Here is an 18,919-nt window from a genome sequence, read left to right on the forward strand (position 1 = left end):
TTTAATTCAGAATCCTCAGTGCTGATTACAAATCTCTCCATGGGTTTGCCCAGCTCTTCCCTCCTCCAACCCTACGTCACAGCTCATACCCTCCATCCTTGCAAGTCTGGACTCCCATACATCTGCCAATCCCTCCACTCCACCCCTGGCGGCAGAGCCTTCAACATTGTGACCCAGCACTCTAGAATTCTCTTCCTAAACCCCTCTGCATTGCTACATCTCTTTCCGTCTTTAAATGTTTCCTTAAAACCTACCTCTTTGACTGGGCCTTTGCTCACCTCCCCTAGTGTCTATTGCCAATCCCCAAACCCCTTTTTTTGATGCGGTGCATCAAAGTTCTTTTTCGGTTGTTGTTGCTGTTAGTACTGGAAATAACACAAATGACTGTATTGTACGCCATTTCAATTCACAAACCGTTGTCTCAGTAACATGATTCATGTCCGTGCCATTCCCAACTCACTTTTCTTTTGCACAAGGCTATTTTAGAACATTTTTTTAAAAAAACACACAAACCTTTGCTCAGTACTTCAGATGTTACTTTAAATGTCATAGATTATAGTTTGTGGAAAAGTCCAATTACAGTAAATCTAATAAAAGCTTCTTGTTACCACAAGCTTCAGTTTTGAAAGAGCTAATTCTTTTTGTAACGTATAATAGAAACCAGATATTCTACAAATACAGATACATCAGGACCAGACTGGAAGGATGCATACATAGTGCTTGTAGGAGACTTACTCTTCCATTCTAGTGCCATATTAATATATAATGTTAAACCCATGAGAACGCACAGCAATCTGCAGCTTATACTGTGTCACATATGGTAGAAATTGATATCCATCATGGTCATTTTTTTTGTCTAAAAGCGTTCCTTCCAGTCCTTTTTCAAGAAAGCATCTTATCCTGTCTCTAATTGGAACAAATAATTCCATATTTTAGGCTTTTTAAGAGGCTGAGTAAAGGTTTGAATGGTGTGTAAAGTCTTCGTACACTGTCTGGCTCACTCCTCCCTGAGCTGTCTGTTTCTTTTTTATGTGTGTGTGTGGCATTGAGCCAGACACAGTGCCACACAAGAACCATCATCAAGAGCCATGATATTTATATGATGCTGCTTGGATGTACAAACTAGTGATACAATAATGCCTTTTATTATGTCCACCGACCATGGACATATGGGCTCCAAAAGTTTCCTGACATGCAGTAATTTGTGGTTTTTTAATTATAAACAGAAAATATTTACGAAGGAACTAGAAGGGAAAGAAAACAGCACAAATATAATGGAGCGAATATTTTCTCAAACGTTGCTTAATTGTTTACCAAGAAAATGTAGCAGAGAGAGACGCTCACATATCGAAAATTACTTGACAAATTTAGATGTATTTATTGGATGCCTTTTATTTCAACAACAAAGGATCTAATGGCTTAACAATGCACATAACTTAAAAATAATTATCACTTTGTGATAATGCAGATAGAAGGTTGATTCACATGAAAAAGAACATTTACAATATGTTAATTTTATATTCACATTGTCAATAATGCAAAAACACAATTATTCTTCATTTCACCAAAGGCAGACATTTGTGCTTTCTCAAGAGGCACTATGAAAGAAAGTTTATTTTTCCAAATAGATAATATATGACAGATAATGAATAAATAGACATATATGCATTGTACTTTTCAAATCTGGCAAGACCATAGGCTAAAATGCCCATAGATTCACTTAAAATCACTGCAGTCCTTGCAGTGCAATAAAACTGAATAGGCAAGACTTAGCGTTGACAATTTCCAGTACATATTTTGGTTAAAATATTACAAAACAAAAAAAAATTAGTGTCCTTATTAATCGAACAGTTTGTACAAACTCAGCAGAAGTAATTGGTTTTGGGAAGTCTCATGTCACATTAAACTACACAAAAAAAAACAGAAAAGCTAATTATTGGTTCTTTTTGCTACAGTGGAGGTTTTTTAAGATCATGTCTGTTAACGATAAAGATCTGTGTAAGAGCAGCTTCTTCTAACGTGCTAGTCTATCTCCATTAACATCTGTTCATCCCTGAATAAAATTCATTTCTGCTTAAGATCAAGTCTCCTGTTGGCAATCCTGAGATAAATTAGCTAGGGTTCCACTCCATGTTAAAATGGCTGATTTTTATGTATTCCTATATGAATTTCACTACTTGTATTAGTTTCTTTAATCGATGCCAAACCACTTCTGAAATGCTGCTGGGGATATAAAACAATATATCGGGGATTGGGGGGTGGGGGGGGTGAAATTTGTTTTCTTTTTCTTCAGAGTTGCTGCTTGGCAGATGGTAACAGTGATAACCAGCATCCAAGAGCACAACAGACATTGGCTGCACCTCATTCATGCCGACGGGAGAAAAAAAAAGATATTAAAGGAAGACTAATGAGTATATTCCCCTCCATGCACAACTTTAAAGAAACATTCTTTTAGTAAACTGTCCTTAGAAAGCAATGGGAATTTAATAAAAGACTTGATCTTTAATGTTACACACAAGGCCCTGAAATTATGCTGTGGGACATTAGCGTACAAGCACTTGAGGTGTTGATCTTAAGTTCCTCTTTCCACTCTTTTAGTGGAGGTGTTAATCCATTTAGTAACATAATAACATTAGGAACAGGAGCAGGCCGTTCAGTCACTTGGGCCCACTCCACCATTCAATTAAGTCATGGCTGATTAGCACTCAACTCCATTTTCCCGCCTTGATTTATTTCAAACATTTTTATTATAACGCTTCCACTAAGGTAACGGAGAGAGAGGGATTTCAGATTGAATGAATTAAGCATTCATGTGCTAGTATCATTCATCCACTAATATCCGACAGCATCATTTTAAGGCTACAGCGGAAAATTGTGATGGCAATGATGGCTGTGAAAGAAACTACAAATTCTTAATGGCCTACTAATTTTCCAACTTCGGAATTGATTTATACAAGACTACGTACCAAGCTTGTAGAGAACAGCAAGGGATTTTTAAGTATCAGTCTGTATACAAAATAAAACGCCTTGAGGCCTGTTGGCCTCAGGTTTTATTATTGTGCAACTGAATATCGTCATGTTATTCACGCCCCATTTTATTATTATTTTTCCTGCTCAACTAGTGTGGTTAGTTCGGTCCCTGTTGCAGAATTCCACATTGTGATTCTGATTCCAGTATAAGAGTATAGGCTTACAACATCCCTGGGCACTACTGAAATCCATACCTGCCTCTTTTGACATAAATCAAAATATTAATACTTGGTACAAAAGAAAGATACAACTGACTGAACCACACAGCACCAAACACGCAAGTTTGTAAAATTGTGAACGTTCTCATAGATGTATTTTGCATTTGATAGTGATCTGATTTTGGTTTTTTTTTTGGCAGTGGTGTTTTTGCTTGTGAAAAATACAAACCCCAAAATATTTTTATAGCCACCTGGCAGGCAGCCATATTCAAAAATCAGGATGAACATAGAAAATAAATAGGAATTTTAAAAGCAGAAAGTCACCACACCCCCGGAGCAGGCAGCTTATCAAAAGCCAAAACAACTCATCATAAAGTGGTTTCAGGACGCAACCTAGTGAACCTTCATTTTACATTTCAGTGTACAGTCACAGAACTTTATAAAAACGCCTTTGTCCCGAGTAAGTTCTGAGAAAATGTCCTTTTTATACTTGCCCCAAAAGTTCCTTTATTTAACTGTTAGTGCAGGATTGAGCTGTGGATCAAACTCTGAAATGAGTTTAATCTTTCCCAGTCTGTAAGACTCACAAAAGTTTGTGAACAAAGTCAATTCTGGAATTCCATGTCAAGGCAACATTAGATTAGACCTGCAAATTCAATACTGCTGTACTCCATACATACTTAATGCATAACACAAAGCTGTACATAGAACTGACAATACTCTTTTATGTAGATATGCATTAGCTGGTGTGTTTCACATTATTTCTGGTCAATCTCTGGAGGTTTGGCTTTGGTTTTGCTGAAGTTTTCCTCTCCAGCCTCCATGGTGTACATCTCAGAACCTTCCTCGCTGTCGTTCTCCTCGGGCTCTGTAAGCAGCTCTTCATCCTTGTATTCCGCAACATCTACTGTGGTTCCTAAGTGCTCTTTTAATTTGCCATGATGCTTAACGTGATAACGCTGATTCTGAAAAAATTTGATAATCGTATGCTTGGGTAAATCCAGCTGGGCAGAAAGGGTCTGAATGGCCTCCTGGTCAGGGTAGAGGCCTACATCATGGATAAAGCTCTGAAGGATGCCCAGTGCTTCCACGGAAATCTTAGTACGTGATCTGGGCTTTTTGGCACAGTTATCCTCAGCAGCTTGTGGCTGAGTGGCTTTGTCCTCTCGCGGGGGTGAACTCTCCTTCGCAGGCTGGGATTGCTGTCTGTGCAGGGCCTAAATTATTGAAGAAACACAAAATTACTTTCTGACCCAATTCTTGCTGTTAATTCTTTTCTGATATGCACTTCGTCTGTGCGCAGACCTTTTTTTTTCTTCCTTTTGGTTGGATTTGCTTTATTTTAATTGTAAAACAATCCTCTAAAGAATTGGTTACACAATACGATGCGTAATAAATCAATACTTCAATACAGTAATAATATAATATGGACAAGTTCAGTTGAAACAGACCTGTCAAATGTTATGCACTGGTCCATCTTTAGTGCTTTAGATATTTAATCAAGTTTTCTCAGACTGATGTAATGGTAGTGAAACTTATCCTTGGGTCTTAGCAAAGTTTAATTTCCTTTCAGAAGCTGTAATTATCTCTGTGTAGCACCCTAATCCAATCCCCTCCCCCACCTCTGCCCCTGTGTTACTCATGAACAGCTCCATAAACTATAGCCCATAGAATGGAATGTTCCCTTCAAAAGTTCAGAATTAAGTTTGATTTATACAGAAATTTGTGACACATTTTTATGATATTTTGATTTCTTTCCTTCCCTGGCCTGTGGTTTCTCACCTGTTCTCGTGTTGAAATATGACAGCGATACCAATATTACAATTTGAGTTTCAACCTCACAATCTCAGTGTGAAGATCTGGGACTGGGACTGAGATAGTTACATTACCATGATTTATAACTAAAGATGGGCAGGAGCCATGTTGATCTGAAGTAGAAATATGGAAATAGAACAGGATCATGTCATTGGTTTAAACAGAAAAAAGGTTCCTTATTTCCTTCCTTCCCTTTTGAAGGTATTGACTCATTGCTGTCTACGTTCCATGGGTACTTGTTGGCCTATGGCATTCATCTTGTGTGAGCCTTGACAGTGAGAGTTGGCGGCTAACTTAACGATCAAAGCCGAGCCCAACCCTTTCTTCAGCCAACACGTGCACTTCCAGCAGGAGTCGCTGAATAGCAACCAACAACAACTTGCAAAAGCTTGGTCAAAGAGGTAGGTTTTAAGGGGCGTCTTAAAGGTGGAGAGAGAGGTAGAGATGCGGAGAGGTTTAGGGAGGGAATTCTAGAGCTTAGGGCCTAGTCAGCTGTAGGTAGGGCTGCCAATGTAAAGGAGAGGGACTAGTGACCGAGAGCAGAGTGGGAATATAAAGGAGAGGGACCAGTGACCGAGAGCAGAGCGGGGATATAAAGGAGAGGGACCAGTGACTGAGAGCAGAGCGGGGATATAAAGGAGAGGGACCAGTGACCGAGAGCAGAGCGGGGATGTAAAGGAGAGGGACCAGTGACCGAGAGCAGAGCGGGGATATAAAGGAGAGGGACCAGTGACCGAGAGCAGAGCGGGAATATAAAGGAGAGGGACCAGTGAACGAGAGCAGAGCGGGGATATAAAGGAGAGGGACCAGTGACCGAGAGCAGAGCGGGGATATAAAGGAGAGGGACCAGTGACGGAGAGCAGAGCGGGGATATAAAGGAGAGGGACCAGTGACCGAGAGCAGAGCGGGGATATAAAGGAGAGGGACCAGTGACTGAGAGCAGAGCGGGGATATAAAGGAGAGGGACCAGTGACTGAGAGCAGAGCGGGGATATAAAGGAGAGGGACCAGTGACCGAGAGCAGAGCGGGGATATAAAGGAGAGGGACCAGTGACAGAGAGCAGAGCGGGGATATAAAGGAGAGGGACCAGTGACCGAGAGCAGAGCGGGGATATAAAGGAGAGGGACCAGTGACTGAGAGCAGAGCGGGGATATAAAGGAGAGGGACCAGTGACTGAGAGCACAGTGAGGATAAAAGGAGTGGGAACAGTGATCTCGCCCCTCCCTATCTCTGTAACCTCCTCCAGCCCTACAACCCTCTGAGATCACTGCACTCCTCCAATTCATGTCTCTTGCGCATCCCCGATTTTAATTGGTGGCTGTGCCTTTAGCCGCCTAGGCCCGAAGTTCCGGAATTCCGCCCCGAAACCTCTCCGCCTCTCTATCTCTCTCTCCTCCTTAAAGACGCTCCTTAAAACCTACCTCTTTGAACAAGCACCTGTCCCAATATCTCCTTATGTGTCTCAGTGTCTCAAGGTGGGGATATAAAGGAGAGGGACCAGTGACCGAGAGCAGGGCGGGGATATAAAGGAGAGGGACTAGTGACCGAGAGCAGAGCGGGGATATAAAGGAGAGGGACCAGAGACTGAGAGCAGAGCGGGGATATAAAGGAGAGGGACCAGTGACTGAGAGCAGGGCGGGGATATAAAGGAGAGGGACCAGTGACCGAGAGCAGGGCGGGGATATAAAGGAGAGGGACTAGTGACCGAGAGCAGAGCGGGGATATAAAGGAGAGGGATTAGTGACAGAGAGCAGGGCGGGGATATAAAGGAGAGGGACCAGTGACCGAGAGCAGGGCGGGGATATAAAGGAGAGGGACTAGTGACCGAGAGCAGAGCGGGGATATAAAGGAGAGGGATTAGTGACAGAGAGCAGGGCGGGGATATAAAGGAGAGGGACCAGTGACCGAGAGCAGAGCGGGGATATAAAGGAGAGGGACCAGTGACCGAGAGCAAAGCGGGGATATAAAGGAGAGGGACTAGTGACCGAGAGCAGAGCGGGGATATAAAGGAGGGGGACCAGTGACCGAGAGCAGAGTGGGGATATAAAGGAGAGGGATTAGTGACGGAGAGCAGGGCGGGGATATAAAGGAGAGGGACCAGTGACCGAGAGCAGAGCGGGGATATAAAGGAGAGGGACCAGTGACCGAGAGCAAAGCGGGGATATAAAGGAGAGGGACTAGTGACCGAGAGCAGAGCGGGGATATAAAGGAGGGGGACCAGTGACCGAGAGCAGAGTGGGGATGTAAAGGAGAGGGACTAGTGACCGAGAGCAGAGCGGGAATATAAAGGAGAGGGACCAGTGACCGAGAGCAGAGCGGGAATATAAAGGAGAGGGACCAGTGACCGAGAGCAGAGCGGGAATATAAAGGAGAGGGACCAGTGACCGAGAGCAGAGCGGGAATATAAAGGAGAGGGACCAGTGACCGAGAGCAGAGCGGGGATATAAAGGAGAAGGACTAGTGACGGAGAGCAGAGCGGGGATATAAAGGAGAGGGACCAGTGACCGAGAGCAGAGCGGGGATATAAAGGAGAGGGACCAGTGACTGAGAGCAGAGCGGGGATATGAAGGAGAGGGACCAGTGACCGAGAGCAGAGCGGGGATGTAAAGGAGAGGGACCAGTGACTGAGAGCAGAGCGGGGATATAAAGGAGAGGGACCAGTGACTGAGAGCAGAGCGGGGATATAAAGGAGAGGGACCAGTGACCGAGAGCAGAGCGGGGATATAAAGGAGAGGGACCAGTGACTGAGAGCAGAGCGGGGATATAAAGGAGAGGGACCAGTGACTGAGAGCACAGTGAGGATAAAAGGAGTGGGAACAGTGATCTCGCCCCTCCCTATCTCTGTAACCTCCTCCAGCCCTACAACCCTCTGAGATCACTGCACTCCTCCAATTCATGTCTCTTGCGCATCCCCGATTTTAATTGGTGGCTGTGCCTTTAGCCGCCTAGGCCCGAAGTTCCGGAATTCCGCCCCGAAACCTCTCCGCCTCTCTATCTCTCTCTCCTCCTTAAAGACGCTCCTTAAAACCTACCTCTTTGAACAAGCACCTGTCCCAATATCTCCTTATGTGTCTCAGTGTCTCAAGGTGGGGATATAAAGGAGAGGGACCAGTGACCGAGAGCAGGGCGGGGATATAAAGGAGAGGGACTAGTGACCGAGAGCAGAGCGGGGATATAAAGGAGAGGGACCAGAGACTGAGAGCAGGGCGGGGATATAAAGGAGAGGGATTAGTGACGGAGAGCAGGGCGGGGATATAAAGGAGAGGGACCAGTGACCGAGAGCAGAGCGGGGATATAAAGGAGAGGGACCAGTGACCGAGAGCAAAGCGGGGATATAAAGGAGAGGGACTAGTGACCGAGAGCAGAGCGGGGATATAAAGGAGGGGGACCAGTGACCGAGAGCAGAGTGGGGATGTAAAGGAGAGGGACTAGTGACCGAGAGCAGAGCGGGAATATAAAGGAGAGGGACCAGTGATCGAGAGCAGAGCGGGAATATAAAGGAGAGGGACCAGTGACCGAGAGCAGAGCGGGGATATAAAGGAGAAGGACTAGTGACGGAGAGCAGAGCGGGGATATAAAGGAGAAGGACTGGTGACAGAGAGCAGAGTGGGGATATAAAGGAGAGGGACCAGTGACCGAGAGCTGAGCGGGGATATAAAGGAGAGGGACCAGTGACTGAGAGTAGAGCGGGGATATAAAGGAGAGGGACCAGAGACCGAGAGCAGAGCGGGGATATAAAGGAGAGGGACCAGTGACTGAGAGCAGAGCGGGGATATAAAGGAGAGGGACCAGTGACCGAGAGCAGAGCGGGAATATAAAGGAGAGGGACCAGTGACCGAGAGCAGAGTGGGGATATAAAGGAGAGGGACCAGTGACCGAGAGCTGAGCGGGGATATAAAGGAGAAGGACTAGTGACGGAGAGCAGAGTGGGGATATAAAGGAGAGGGACCAGTGACCGAGAGCTGAGCGGGGATATAAAGGAGAGGGACCAGTGACTGAGAGTAGAGCGGGGATATAAAGGAGAAGGACTGGTGACAGAGAGCAGAGTGGGGATATAAAGGAGAGGGACCAGTGACAGAGAGCAGAGCGGGGATATAAAGGAGAGGGACCAGTGACTGAGAGCAGAGCGGGGATATAAAGGAGGGGGGACCAGTGACCGAGTGCAGAGCGGGGATATAAAGGAGAGGGACCAGTGACCGAGAGCAAAGCGGGGATATAAAGGAGAGGGACCAGTGACTGAGAGCAAAGCGGGGATATAAAGGAGAGGGACTAGTGACCGAGAGCAGAGCGGGGATATAAAGGAGGGGGACCAGTGACCGAGAGCAGAGTGGGGATGTAAAGGAGAGGGACCAGTGACTGAGAGCAGAGCGGGGATATAAAGGAGAGGGACCAGTGACCGAGAGCAGAGTGGGGATATAAAGGAGAGGGACCAGTGACCGAGAGCAGAGTGGGGATATAAAGGAGAGGGACCAGTGACTGAGAGCAAAGCGGGGATATAAAGGAGAGGGACTAGTGACCGAGAGCAGAGCGGGGATATAAAGGAGGGGGACCAGTGACCGAGAGCAGAGTGGGGATATAAAGGAGAGGGACCAGTGACCGAGAGCAGAGCGAGAATATAAAGGAGAAGGACTAGTGACGGAGAGCACAGCGGGGATATAAAGGAGAGGGACCAGTGACCGAGAGCAGAGCGGGAATATAAAGGAGAGGGACCAGTGACCGAGAACAGAGCGGGAATATAAAGGAGAGGGACCAGTGACCGAGAGCAGAGCGGGAATATAAAGGAGAGGGACCAGTGACCGAGAGCAGAGCGGGGATATAAAGGAGAAGGACTAGTGACGGAGAGCAGGACGGGGATATAAAGGAGAAGGACTAGTGACGGAGAGCAGAGTGGGGATATAAAGGAGAGGGACCAGTGACCGAGAGCAGAGCGGGGATATAAAGGAGAAGGACTAGTGACCGAGAGCAGAGCGGGGATATAAAGGAGAAGGACTGGTGACAGAGAGCAGAGTGGGGATATAAAGGAGAGGGACCAGTGACCGAGAGCTGAGCGGGGATATAAAGGAGAGGGACCAGTGACTGAGAGTAGAGCGGGGATATAAAGGAGAGGGACCAGTGACCGAGAGCAGAGCGGGGATATTAAGGAGAGGGACCAGTGACAGAGTGCAGAGCGGGGATATAAAGGAGAGGGACCAGTGACTGAGAGCAGAGCGGGGATATAAAGCAGGGGGGACCAGTGACCGAGTGCAGAGCGGGGATATAAAGGAGAGGGACCAGTGACTGAGAGCAGAGCGGGGATATAAAGGAGGGGGGACCAGTGACTGAGAGCAGGGCGGGGATATAAAGGAGAGGGACCAGTGACTGAGAGCAGGGCGGGGATATAAAGGAGAGGGACCAGTGACCGAGTGCAGAGCGGGGATATTAAACTGAGACAATTCAAACACAGGCAGAAGTTTGAAAGAGTAACATCAGAGGACAGCAGGTTGGTGACTGGTTGGTGAGTAATACAATATTTTTGCATTAAATATAACAAATATACAAATACGTCAAAGGTGTTAATATTTGTCAAGCTCAAAATGCTTGCCAATTCAATGAATATCAGGCAACCAAAGCCACTCAGTAACACCTTTCAATTCATGGGTCACTGGCACCAGTACTGGGGAAAGAGGGAGCTGTTCCATTGGGATGGGCTCCACTTAAACCAGGCTGGGATCAGTGTCCTGGCGAATCGAATAATTACGGTGGTAGATGGCGCTTTCAACTAATAACAGGGGTAGAGGGTTCAGGTAAGGGTAAATTTATAAGTCTAAAGAGGAAAGTCAAGGCTGTGGAGCAGAGTAGCGATTTGGGTAAAAACAAGCAGAGGATGTCAGGAAGGGACAGAGAGTTTAACAAAAGTAATAGGGCATTAGTGACTAAGGTCACATCAGAATAGTAAAAGTTAAAATTAAAGGTGCTATATCTGAATGAACGAAGCATTTGTAACAAGATAGATGAATTAATGGCACAAAGAAATAAATGGGTTTGATCTAGTAGCCATTAATGAGATAAGGTTGTCGGGTGACCAAGTTTGGGAACTAAATATTCCAGCGCGAGGCCGGCATTTATTGCCCATCCCTAATTGCCCTCGAGAAGGTGGTGGTGAGCCGCCTTCTTGAACCGCTGCAGTCCATGTGGTGAAAGTTCTCCCACAGTGCTGTTAGGAAAGGAGTTCCAGGATTTTGACCCAGCGATGATGAAGGAACGGCGATATATTTCCAAGTCGGGATGGTGTGTGACTTGGAGGGGAACGTGCAGGTGGTGTTGTTCCCATGTGCCTGCTGCTCTTGTCCTTCTAGGTGGTAGAGGTCGTGGGTTTGGGAGGTGCTGCCAAAGAAGCCTTGGCGAGTTGCTGCAGTGCATCCTGTAGATGGTACACACTGCAGCCACAGTGTGCCGGTGGTGAAGGGAGTGAATGTTTAGGGTGGTGGAAGGGGTGCCAATCAAGCGGGTTGCTTTGTCCTGGATGGTGTCGAGCTTCTTGAGTGTTGTTGGAGCTGCACTCATCCAGGCAAGTGGAGAGTATTCCATCACACTCCTGACTTGTGCCTTGTAGATGGTGGAAAGGCTTTGGGGAGTCAGGAGTTGAGTCACTCGTCGCAGAATACCCAGCCTCTGACCTGCTCTTGTAGCCACAGTATTTATATGGCTGGTCCAGATAAGTTTCTGGTCAATGGTGACCCCCAGGATGTTGATGGTGGGGGATTCGGCGATGGTAATGCCGTTGAATGTCAAGGGGACATGGTTAGACTCTCTCTTGTTGGAGATGGTCATTGCCTGGCACTTGTCTGGCGCGGATGTTACTTGCCACTTATCAGCCCAAGCCTGGATGTTGTCCATGTCTTGCTGCATGCGGGCTCGGACTGCTTCATTATTTGAGGGGTTACGAATGGAACTGAACACTGTGCAATCATCAGAGATCATCCCCATTTCTGACCTTATGATGGAGGGAAGGTCATTGATGAAGCAGCTGAAGATGGTTGGGCCTAGGACACTGCCCTGAGGAACTCCTGCAGCAATGCCCTGGGGCTGAGATGATTGGCCTCCAACAACCCACTACCATCTTCCTTTGTGCTAGGTATGACTCCAGCCATTGGAGAGTTTTCCCCTTGATTCCCATTGACTTCAATTTTACTAGGGCTCCTTGGTGCCACACTCGGTCAAATGCTGCCTTGATATCAAGGGCAGTCACTCTCACCTCACCTCTGGAATTCAGCTCTTTTGTCCATGTTTGGACCAAGGCTGTGATGATGTCTGGAGCAGAGTGGTCCTGGCGGAACCCAAACTGAGCATCGGCGAGCAGGTTATTGGTGAGCAAGTGCCGCTTGATAGCACTGTCGACGACACCTTCCATCACTTTGCTGATGATGGAGAGTAGACTGATGGGGCGGTAATTGGCCGGATTGGATTTGTCCTGCTTTTTGTGGACAGGACATACCTGGGCAATTTTCCACATTGTCGGGTAGATGCCAGTGTTGTAGCTGTACTGGAACAGTTTGGCTAGAGGTGCAGCTAGTTTGGAGGACGAGTTCATGGGATGCATTCGAGACAGTTTCCTAGAACAATATTTTGTGAAACCAACTAGGGAACAGGCTATTTTAGATCTTGTATTGTGTGATGAGACAGGGTTAATTAGTAATCTTATAGTTAGGATCCTCTGGGGCAGAGTGGTCATAATATGATAGAATTTCATATTGAGTTTGAGAGTGATGTATTTTAGTCCGAAACTAGGGTCTTAAATTTAAACAAAGCCAATTACGCAGGTATGAGGGACGAGTTGGCTAAGGTAGATTGGGAAATTAAATTAAAAGATATGACGGTGGATAAGCAATGGCTAACATTTAAAGAAATAATTCATAATATACATTCCCTTGAGAAATAAAAACTCCACGGGAAAAGTGATCCAACCGTGGTTAACTGGAGTAGTTAAGGATACTATTCGATTAAAAGAAGAGGCTTACAATGTTGCCAAAAAGAGTAGTAAACCTGAGGATTAAGAGGGTTTTAGAAATCAGCAAAGGATGACCAAGAAACTGTAGAGGGAGAAAACTGAATATGAGAGTAAACTTGCAAGAAATATAAAAACAGATTGTAAGAGCTTCTACAAGTATATAAAAAGGAAGAGATTAGTGAAAGTATATGTGGGTCCCTTAGAGGCAGAGACAGGAGAAATTATAATGAGGAATAAGGAAATGGCAGAGATGTTAAACAAATATTTTGTATCTGTCTTCACAGTAGAAGACACAAAAAACATATTGGAAATAGTGGGGAACGAAGAGTCAAATAAGAGTGAGGAACTTAAAGTAATCAAGAACAGTAAATAAAAAGTACTGGTGAAATTAATGGGACTAAAAGCCGACAAATCCTCTGGACTGGATGGCCTACATCCTTGGGTTCTAAAAGAGGTGTCTGCAGAGATTGATTTTGATCTTCCAGAATTCCCTAGATTCTAGAACGGTCCCCATGGATTGGAAGGTAGCAAATGTGACCTTGTTATTCAAGAAAGGAGGAAGAGAGAAAACAGGGAACTATTGGCCAGTTAGCCTGACATCAGTAGTAGGGAAAATGCTAGAATCTATTATTATGGACATTGTAACAAAGCACTTAGAAAATCATAATATGATTAGGCAGAGTCAACACGATTTTATGAAAGGGAAATAGTGTTTGACAAATCTATTAAAGTTTTTTGAGGGTATAACTAGCAGGGAAGATAAGGGGGAGCAAATGGATAGTATATTTGGATTTTCAAAGGCATTCAATAAGGTGCCACACAAGAGGTTGATACACAAGATTAAGGCTCACGGGATTGGAGGTAACAAATTAGCATGGATTGAGGATTGGTTAACGGACAGAAAACAGAGAGTAGGAATAAACGGGTCATTTTCGGTTTGGCAGGTTGTAACTAGTGGGGTGCCGCAAGGATCAGTGCTTGGGCCTCAGCTGTTTACAATATATATCAATGACTTAGATGAGGGGACCGAGTGTAACGTATCCAGGTTTGCTGACAATACAAAGCTACGTGGGAAAGTAAGCTGTGAGAAGGACGCAAAGAGACTGCAAAGGGATATAGACAGGTTAAGTGAGTGGTCGAGAACGTGGCAGATAGAGTATAATGCGGGGAAATATGAAATTATCCACTTTGGTAGAAAGAATAGAAAAGTAGAATATTTTTTAAAAGGTGAGAGACTAAGAAATGTTAGTATTCAGAGGGATTTGGGTGTCCTTGTACATGAATCATAGAAAGTTAACATGCAGGTACAGCAAGCAATTAGGAAGGTAAATGATATGTTAGCCCTTATTGCAAGGGGGTTGGAGTATAAGAGTAATTGCTGCAATTATATAGGGCTCTGGTGAGACCACACCTGGAGTACTGTGCACAGTTTTGGTCTCCTTACCTAAGGGAAGGATATATTTGCCTTAGAGGGGATGCAACGAAGGTTCACTAGATTGATTCCTGGGATGAGAGGATTGTCCTATGAGGAGAGATTGAGTAGATTGGTCTATATTCTCTGGTGTTTAGAAGAATGAGAGGTGATCTTATCGAAAGGTATAAAATTCTTAGAGGGCTTGACGGGGTAGATGCTGAGAGGCTGTTTCCCCTGGCTAGAGAGTCTGGAACCAGGAGTCATAGTCTCAAGAAAAGAGGTCGGCCATTTAGGACAGAGATGAGGAAAAATTTCTTCACTCAGAGGATTGTGAATCTTTGGAATTCTCTACCCCATGGGGACTGTGGATACTCAGTCATTGAGTATATTCAAGACTGAGATCGATGGATATTTGGACACTAAGGGCATCAAGGGATATGGGGATAGGGTGGGCAAGTGGAGTTGAGGTAGAAGATTAGCCAAGATCATATTGGATGGTGGAGCAGGCTCGAGGGGTCATATAGCCTACACCTGCTCCTATTTCTTATGTTCTTATTTTCTACTCATCTGTGACCCAGTGCCAGGTATGAGCCACTTTAACAGTGATCTTCATCACAAATCTCAGTAGATATATGATTTACTTTATGTGTTTCTATTTATAGCCATATCAAATCACATTGACTATAGATTGTATTGTAAAGATATTGATAACACTTGAGGACTGTGATAGTAAATTGTTGCTCCAAAGGTTTCTGAAATGACTGACGATGAGGTAGGGGGCTGAAAACTGATATTAATGTCAGACATGTATAATCACTTCTGTACCACAACAACTTGCCATTATATAGCGCCTAGTAAAAACATCCTAAAGCACTTCAGAGGAGCGTTATCACACAAAATTTAACACCGAGCCACATAAGGAAATATTAGGACGGGTGACCAAAAGCTTGGTCAAAGAAGTAGGTTTTAAGGAGCGTCTTAAAGGAGGAGAGAGATATAGAGATGTGGAGAGATTTAGGGAGGGAATTCCAGAGCTTAGGGCTTAGGCGACTGAAGGCATGGCCGCCAGTGGTGGAGTGATGAAAATCGGGAATGCGTAAGAGGCCAGAATTGGAGGAATGAAGAGATTTCGGAGGATTGTAGGGCTGGAGGAGGTTGCAGACAAGGAGCAAGACTTTACACCCATTCCACTGAATGTTTGTGTAATAGCCCATCCCAACTGTGACCGGGTAATGGCAACTGCTGTGAATATTAGGTGGAACAGTTGGTACAAGAGCTTCCCAGTGTGGAACTGAACTACACAGTCCAGAAGATTCCAAGTTCAGTCCCTGGTCTGTGCTGAGTTAGCTAATCTCCATGATGCCAATAGCTGGGACAATACCACTGGTCTCAACACATTTGGGCTCGGAAGGGGATAAATTAGCCAGGATTCTCGATCCTGACTGTTAACAAGTGACTCTGCTAGAAAATGTATATAAACATTGGGGCCCTGATTTTAACTCTGGACAGGTGGGTGGTGAGGTGAGTTCAAACTCACCCACTGCTGAAGAAATAAGGCCCGAGCTATTTTAACTCATTCACATGCCGCCAGTCCACTTTGTACTTGAAATGAGTGGGAAGTAGGTGGCAAGTGGCTGCTGGCCTATGGAAAATTGGGCGGCCCATGCAGGTAGGTGTGGGTAAGGGGAGGTTTAGGAACTGTCTCGCGGGAAGAAAGGGTGAGGAGTCTGGTGCAGGGGAGCCCTAAACATTCCTTCTGGGGCCCAGAGCAACATTCCTGCTCTTCCTGGTCCCAAAAAGAAAACTGAAAAACTTAACTTTCAGGTCCTCTTCATGTGCCGATACTCTTCTGACCTAGTTTGGTCTGGCTGGAAAGCCGCAGTGGCTTTCCCAGTCAGGCTGGAGTTAAAATTGCTAGTCAGGGCCCAGTGACATCATCTGACCCCAATCTGCATATTTAAAGAAAGACCCCACCGGCTTTGGGCAAGAAGCTTAGCCACCCATCCAGAAGCCTGCGTAAAAATCATGGACAGCAGCATCCGAGCGGCTTAAGGAGGGTAAGTCACCCAGGTGATTTTAACTGCCCACCTGTTCAGTTTCTGCCGAGCGGATAGGGTTAAAACCGCTCCCAGGGTGTGGACAGAATTGAGCTCAGCTACAATGCCCCCATAGTGGATTGTCACTAAGTTCACATACGAAGAATGGGTTTGAGGAAAAGAGAGAATTCGTAGAGCACAACATTGCGTTAAATTTATTCGAATAATATGAAGCTTTTTTGTCCATTTTGGGCAGGTTCGAGCCTGTGATTTCTAGCTTCAGTGGTCAATCATCTGTTCTTTTCCCATTGCAGTTTGTTGCCTGCTGACACCGATTGGAATGCAATGGCGAAGACCAGTTTCTCACACATTACGGCTCTTCGGTCAATTAGATTTGGCATTTCTCTCCAAGGTTATGATAATCATTAAATGGAGACTGTATGTGAGTAGACACTACCTGGTGTGATACGGAGCCGTACGGGGCAGGTTCCAAGTTTGATCCTCAGAATGTCTTAGCTGATCTGAGCAAGGACAGCTTTAATTGTTCTTCTCAGCATTGTGCATAGGAATAGAAAATCAGCCAAGGTTCCCACTCATGATCATATACATTAACTCCTGATTAAATGTATAATTTTAGGTGAGAACAGCATTGGGCTTGGCAGTGATGTTCTCAAGCTAAATAGCCTGAAGAATGGCCGCTTTAGCAAAGTAGCCATAGGAGAATCATGCACAACAACAGCAAGAAACTCCAGGAAGCAATTAGCACCTCCAGGAAAAAAGTCAGTACCTTCTGGGGAACTATACCCCAGAAACAGTCAGTACCTTCTGGGGAACTTTACCCCAGAAACAGTCAGTACCTTCTGGGGAACTTTACCCCAGAAACAGTCAGTACCTTCTGGGGAACTTTACCCCAGAAACAGTCAGTACCTTCTGGGGGACTTTACCCCAGAAACAGTCAGTACCTTCTGGGGAACTATACCCCAGAAACAGTCAGTACCTTCTGGGGAACTATACCCCAGAAACAGTCAGCATCTTCTGGGGAACTTTACCCCAGAAACAGTCAGTACCTTCTGGGGAACTATACCCCAGAAACAGTCAGTAACTTCTGGGGAACTTTACCCCAGAAACAGTCACAACCTTCTGGGGATCTTTACCCCAGAAACAGTCAGTACCTTCTGGGGAACTATACCGCAGAAACAGTCAGTACCTTCTGGGGAACTATACCCCAGAAACAGTCACAACCTTCTGGGGAACTTTACCCCAGAAACAGTCACAACCTACTGGGGAACTTTACCCCAGAAACAGTCACAACCTTCTGGGGAACTTTACCCCAGAAACAGTCAGTACCTTCTGGGGAACTTTACCCCAGAAACAGTCAGTACCTTCTGGGGAACTTTACCCCAGAAACAGTCAGTACCTTCTGGGGAACTTTACCCCAGAAACAGTCAGTACCTTCTGGGGAACTTTACCCCAGAAACAGTCAGTACCTTCTGGGGAACTATACCCCAGAAACAGTCAGTATCTTCTGGGGAACTTTACCCCAGAAACAGTCAGTACCTTCTGGGGAACTATACCCCAGAAACAGTCAGTACCTTCTGGGGAACTTTACCCCAGAAACAGTCAGTACCTTCTGGGGAACTATACCCCAGAAACAGTCAGTACCTTCTGGGGAACTATACCCCAGAAACAGTCAGTACCTTCTGGGGAACTATACCGCAGAAACAGTCACAACCTTCTGGGGAACTTTACCCCAGAAACAGTCAGTACCTTCTGGCGAACTTTACCCCAGAAACAGTCAGTATCTTCTGAGGAACTTTACCCCAGAAACAGTCAGTACCTTCTGGGGAACTTTACCCCAGAAACAGTCACAACCTTCTGGGGAACTATACCCCAGAAACAGTCAGTACCTTCTGGGGAACTATACCCCAGAAACAGTCAGTACCTTCTGGGGAACTTTACCCCAGAAACAGTCAGTATCTTCTGAGGAACTTTACCCCAGAAACAGTCACAACCTTCTGGGGAACTATACCCCAGAAACAGTCAGTACCTTCTGGGGAACTTTACCCCAGAAACAGTCACAACCTTCTGGGGAACTTTACCCCAGAAACAGTCAGTATCTTCTGAGGAACTTTACCCCAGAAACAGTCAGTACCTTCTGGGGAACCACACACAAGAAAAAAGATAAAACTTGCATTTATACAGCATGTTTCACGACCTCAGAACATTCTAAACCACTTCAAAGCCAATACATTTCTTTTGAGTGTAGTCACTGTTGAAATCTGGAAAACATGGCAGCCAATTTGCACATAGCAAGATCCCACAAACAATAATGAAATAAATGACCAGATAATCTGTTGTTCTGTTTTTTGGTGATGTTGGTTGAGGGATGAATGTTGGCCAGGATACTGGGATCACTCTCTTTTCTAGCTCTTGTTCTCTAGAAAAGAGAAGACTGAGAGATGACCTACTTAAGGTCTTA

At 45.4% G+C, this 18,919-nt stretch overlaps 1 protein-coding gene across 6 annotated transcripts in view; it reads right to left on the bottom strand.

Moving 5' to 3' along the window:
* Positions 1 to 1,391: 1,391 nt before the first annotated feature.
* Positions 1,392 to 18,919, bottom strand: part of satb2 (SATB homeobox 2) — a 141,198-nt gene continuing 123,670 nt past the window's right edge. For 5 of the 6 annotated variants that reach the window (XM_067987802.1, XM_067987803.1, XM_067987801.1 and 2 more), the window contains one exon: positions 1,392 to 4,405. In XM_067987802.1, coding sequence (XP_067843903.1) covers positions 3,947 to 4,405 — 459 coding nt within the window. In that variant the 3' untranslated portion in view covers positions 1,392 to 3,946. The remainder of the gene's footprint in view (positions 4,406 to 18,919) is intronic. The other variant, XM_067987805.1, reaches the window with a different exon arrangement.

This window comes from Heptranchias perlo, chromosome 7 (genome assembly GCF_035084215.1).
Source record: "Heptranchias perlo isolate sHepPer1 chromosome 7, sHepPer1.hap1, whole genome shotgun sequence".
Classification (NCBI taxonomy): Eukaryota; Metazoa; Chordata; class Chondrichthyes; order Hexanchiformes; family Hexanchidae; genus Heptranchias; species Heptranchias perlo.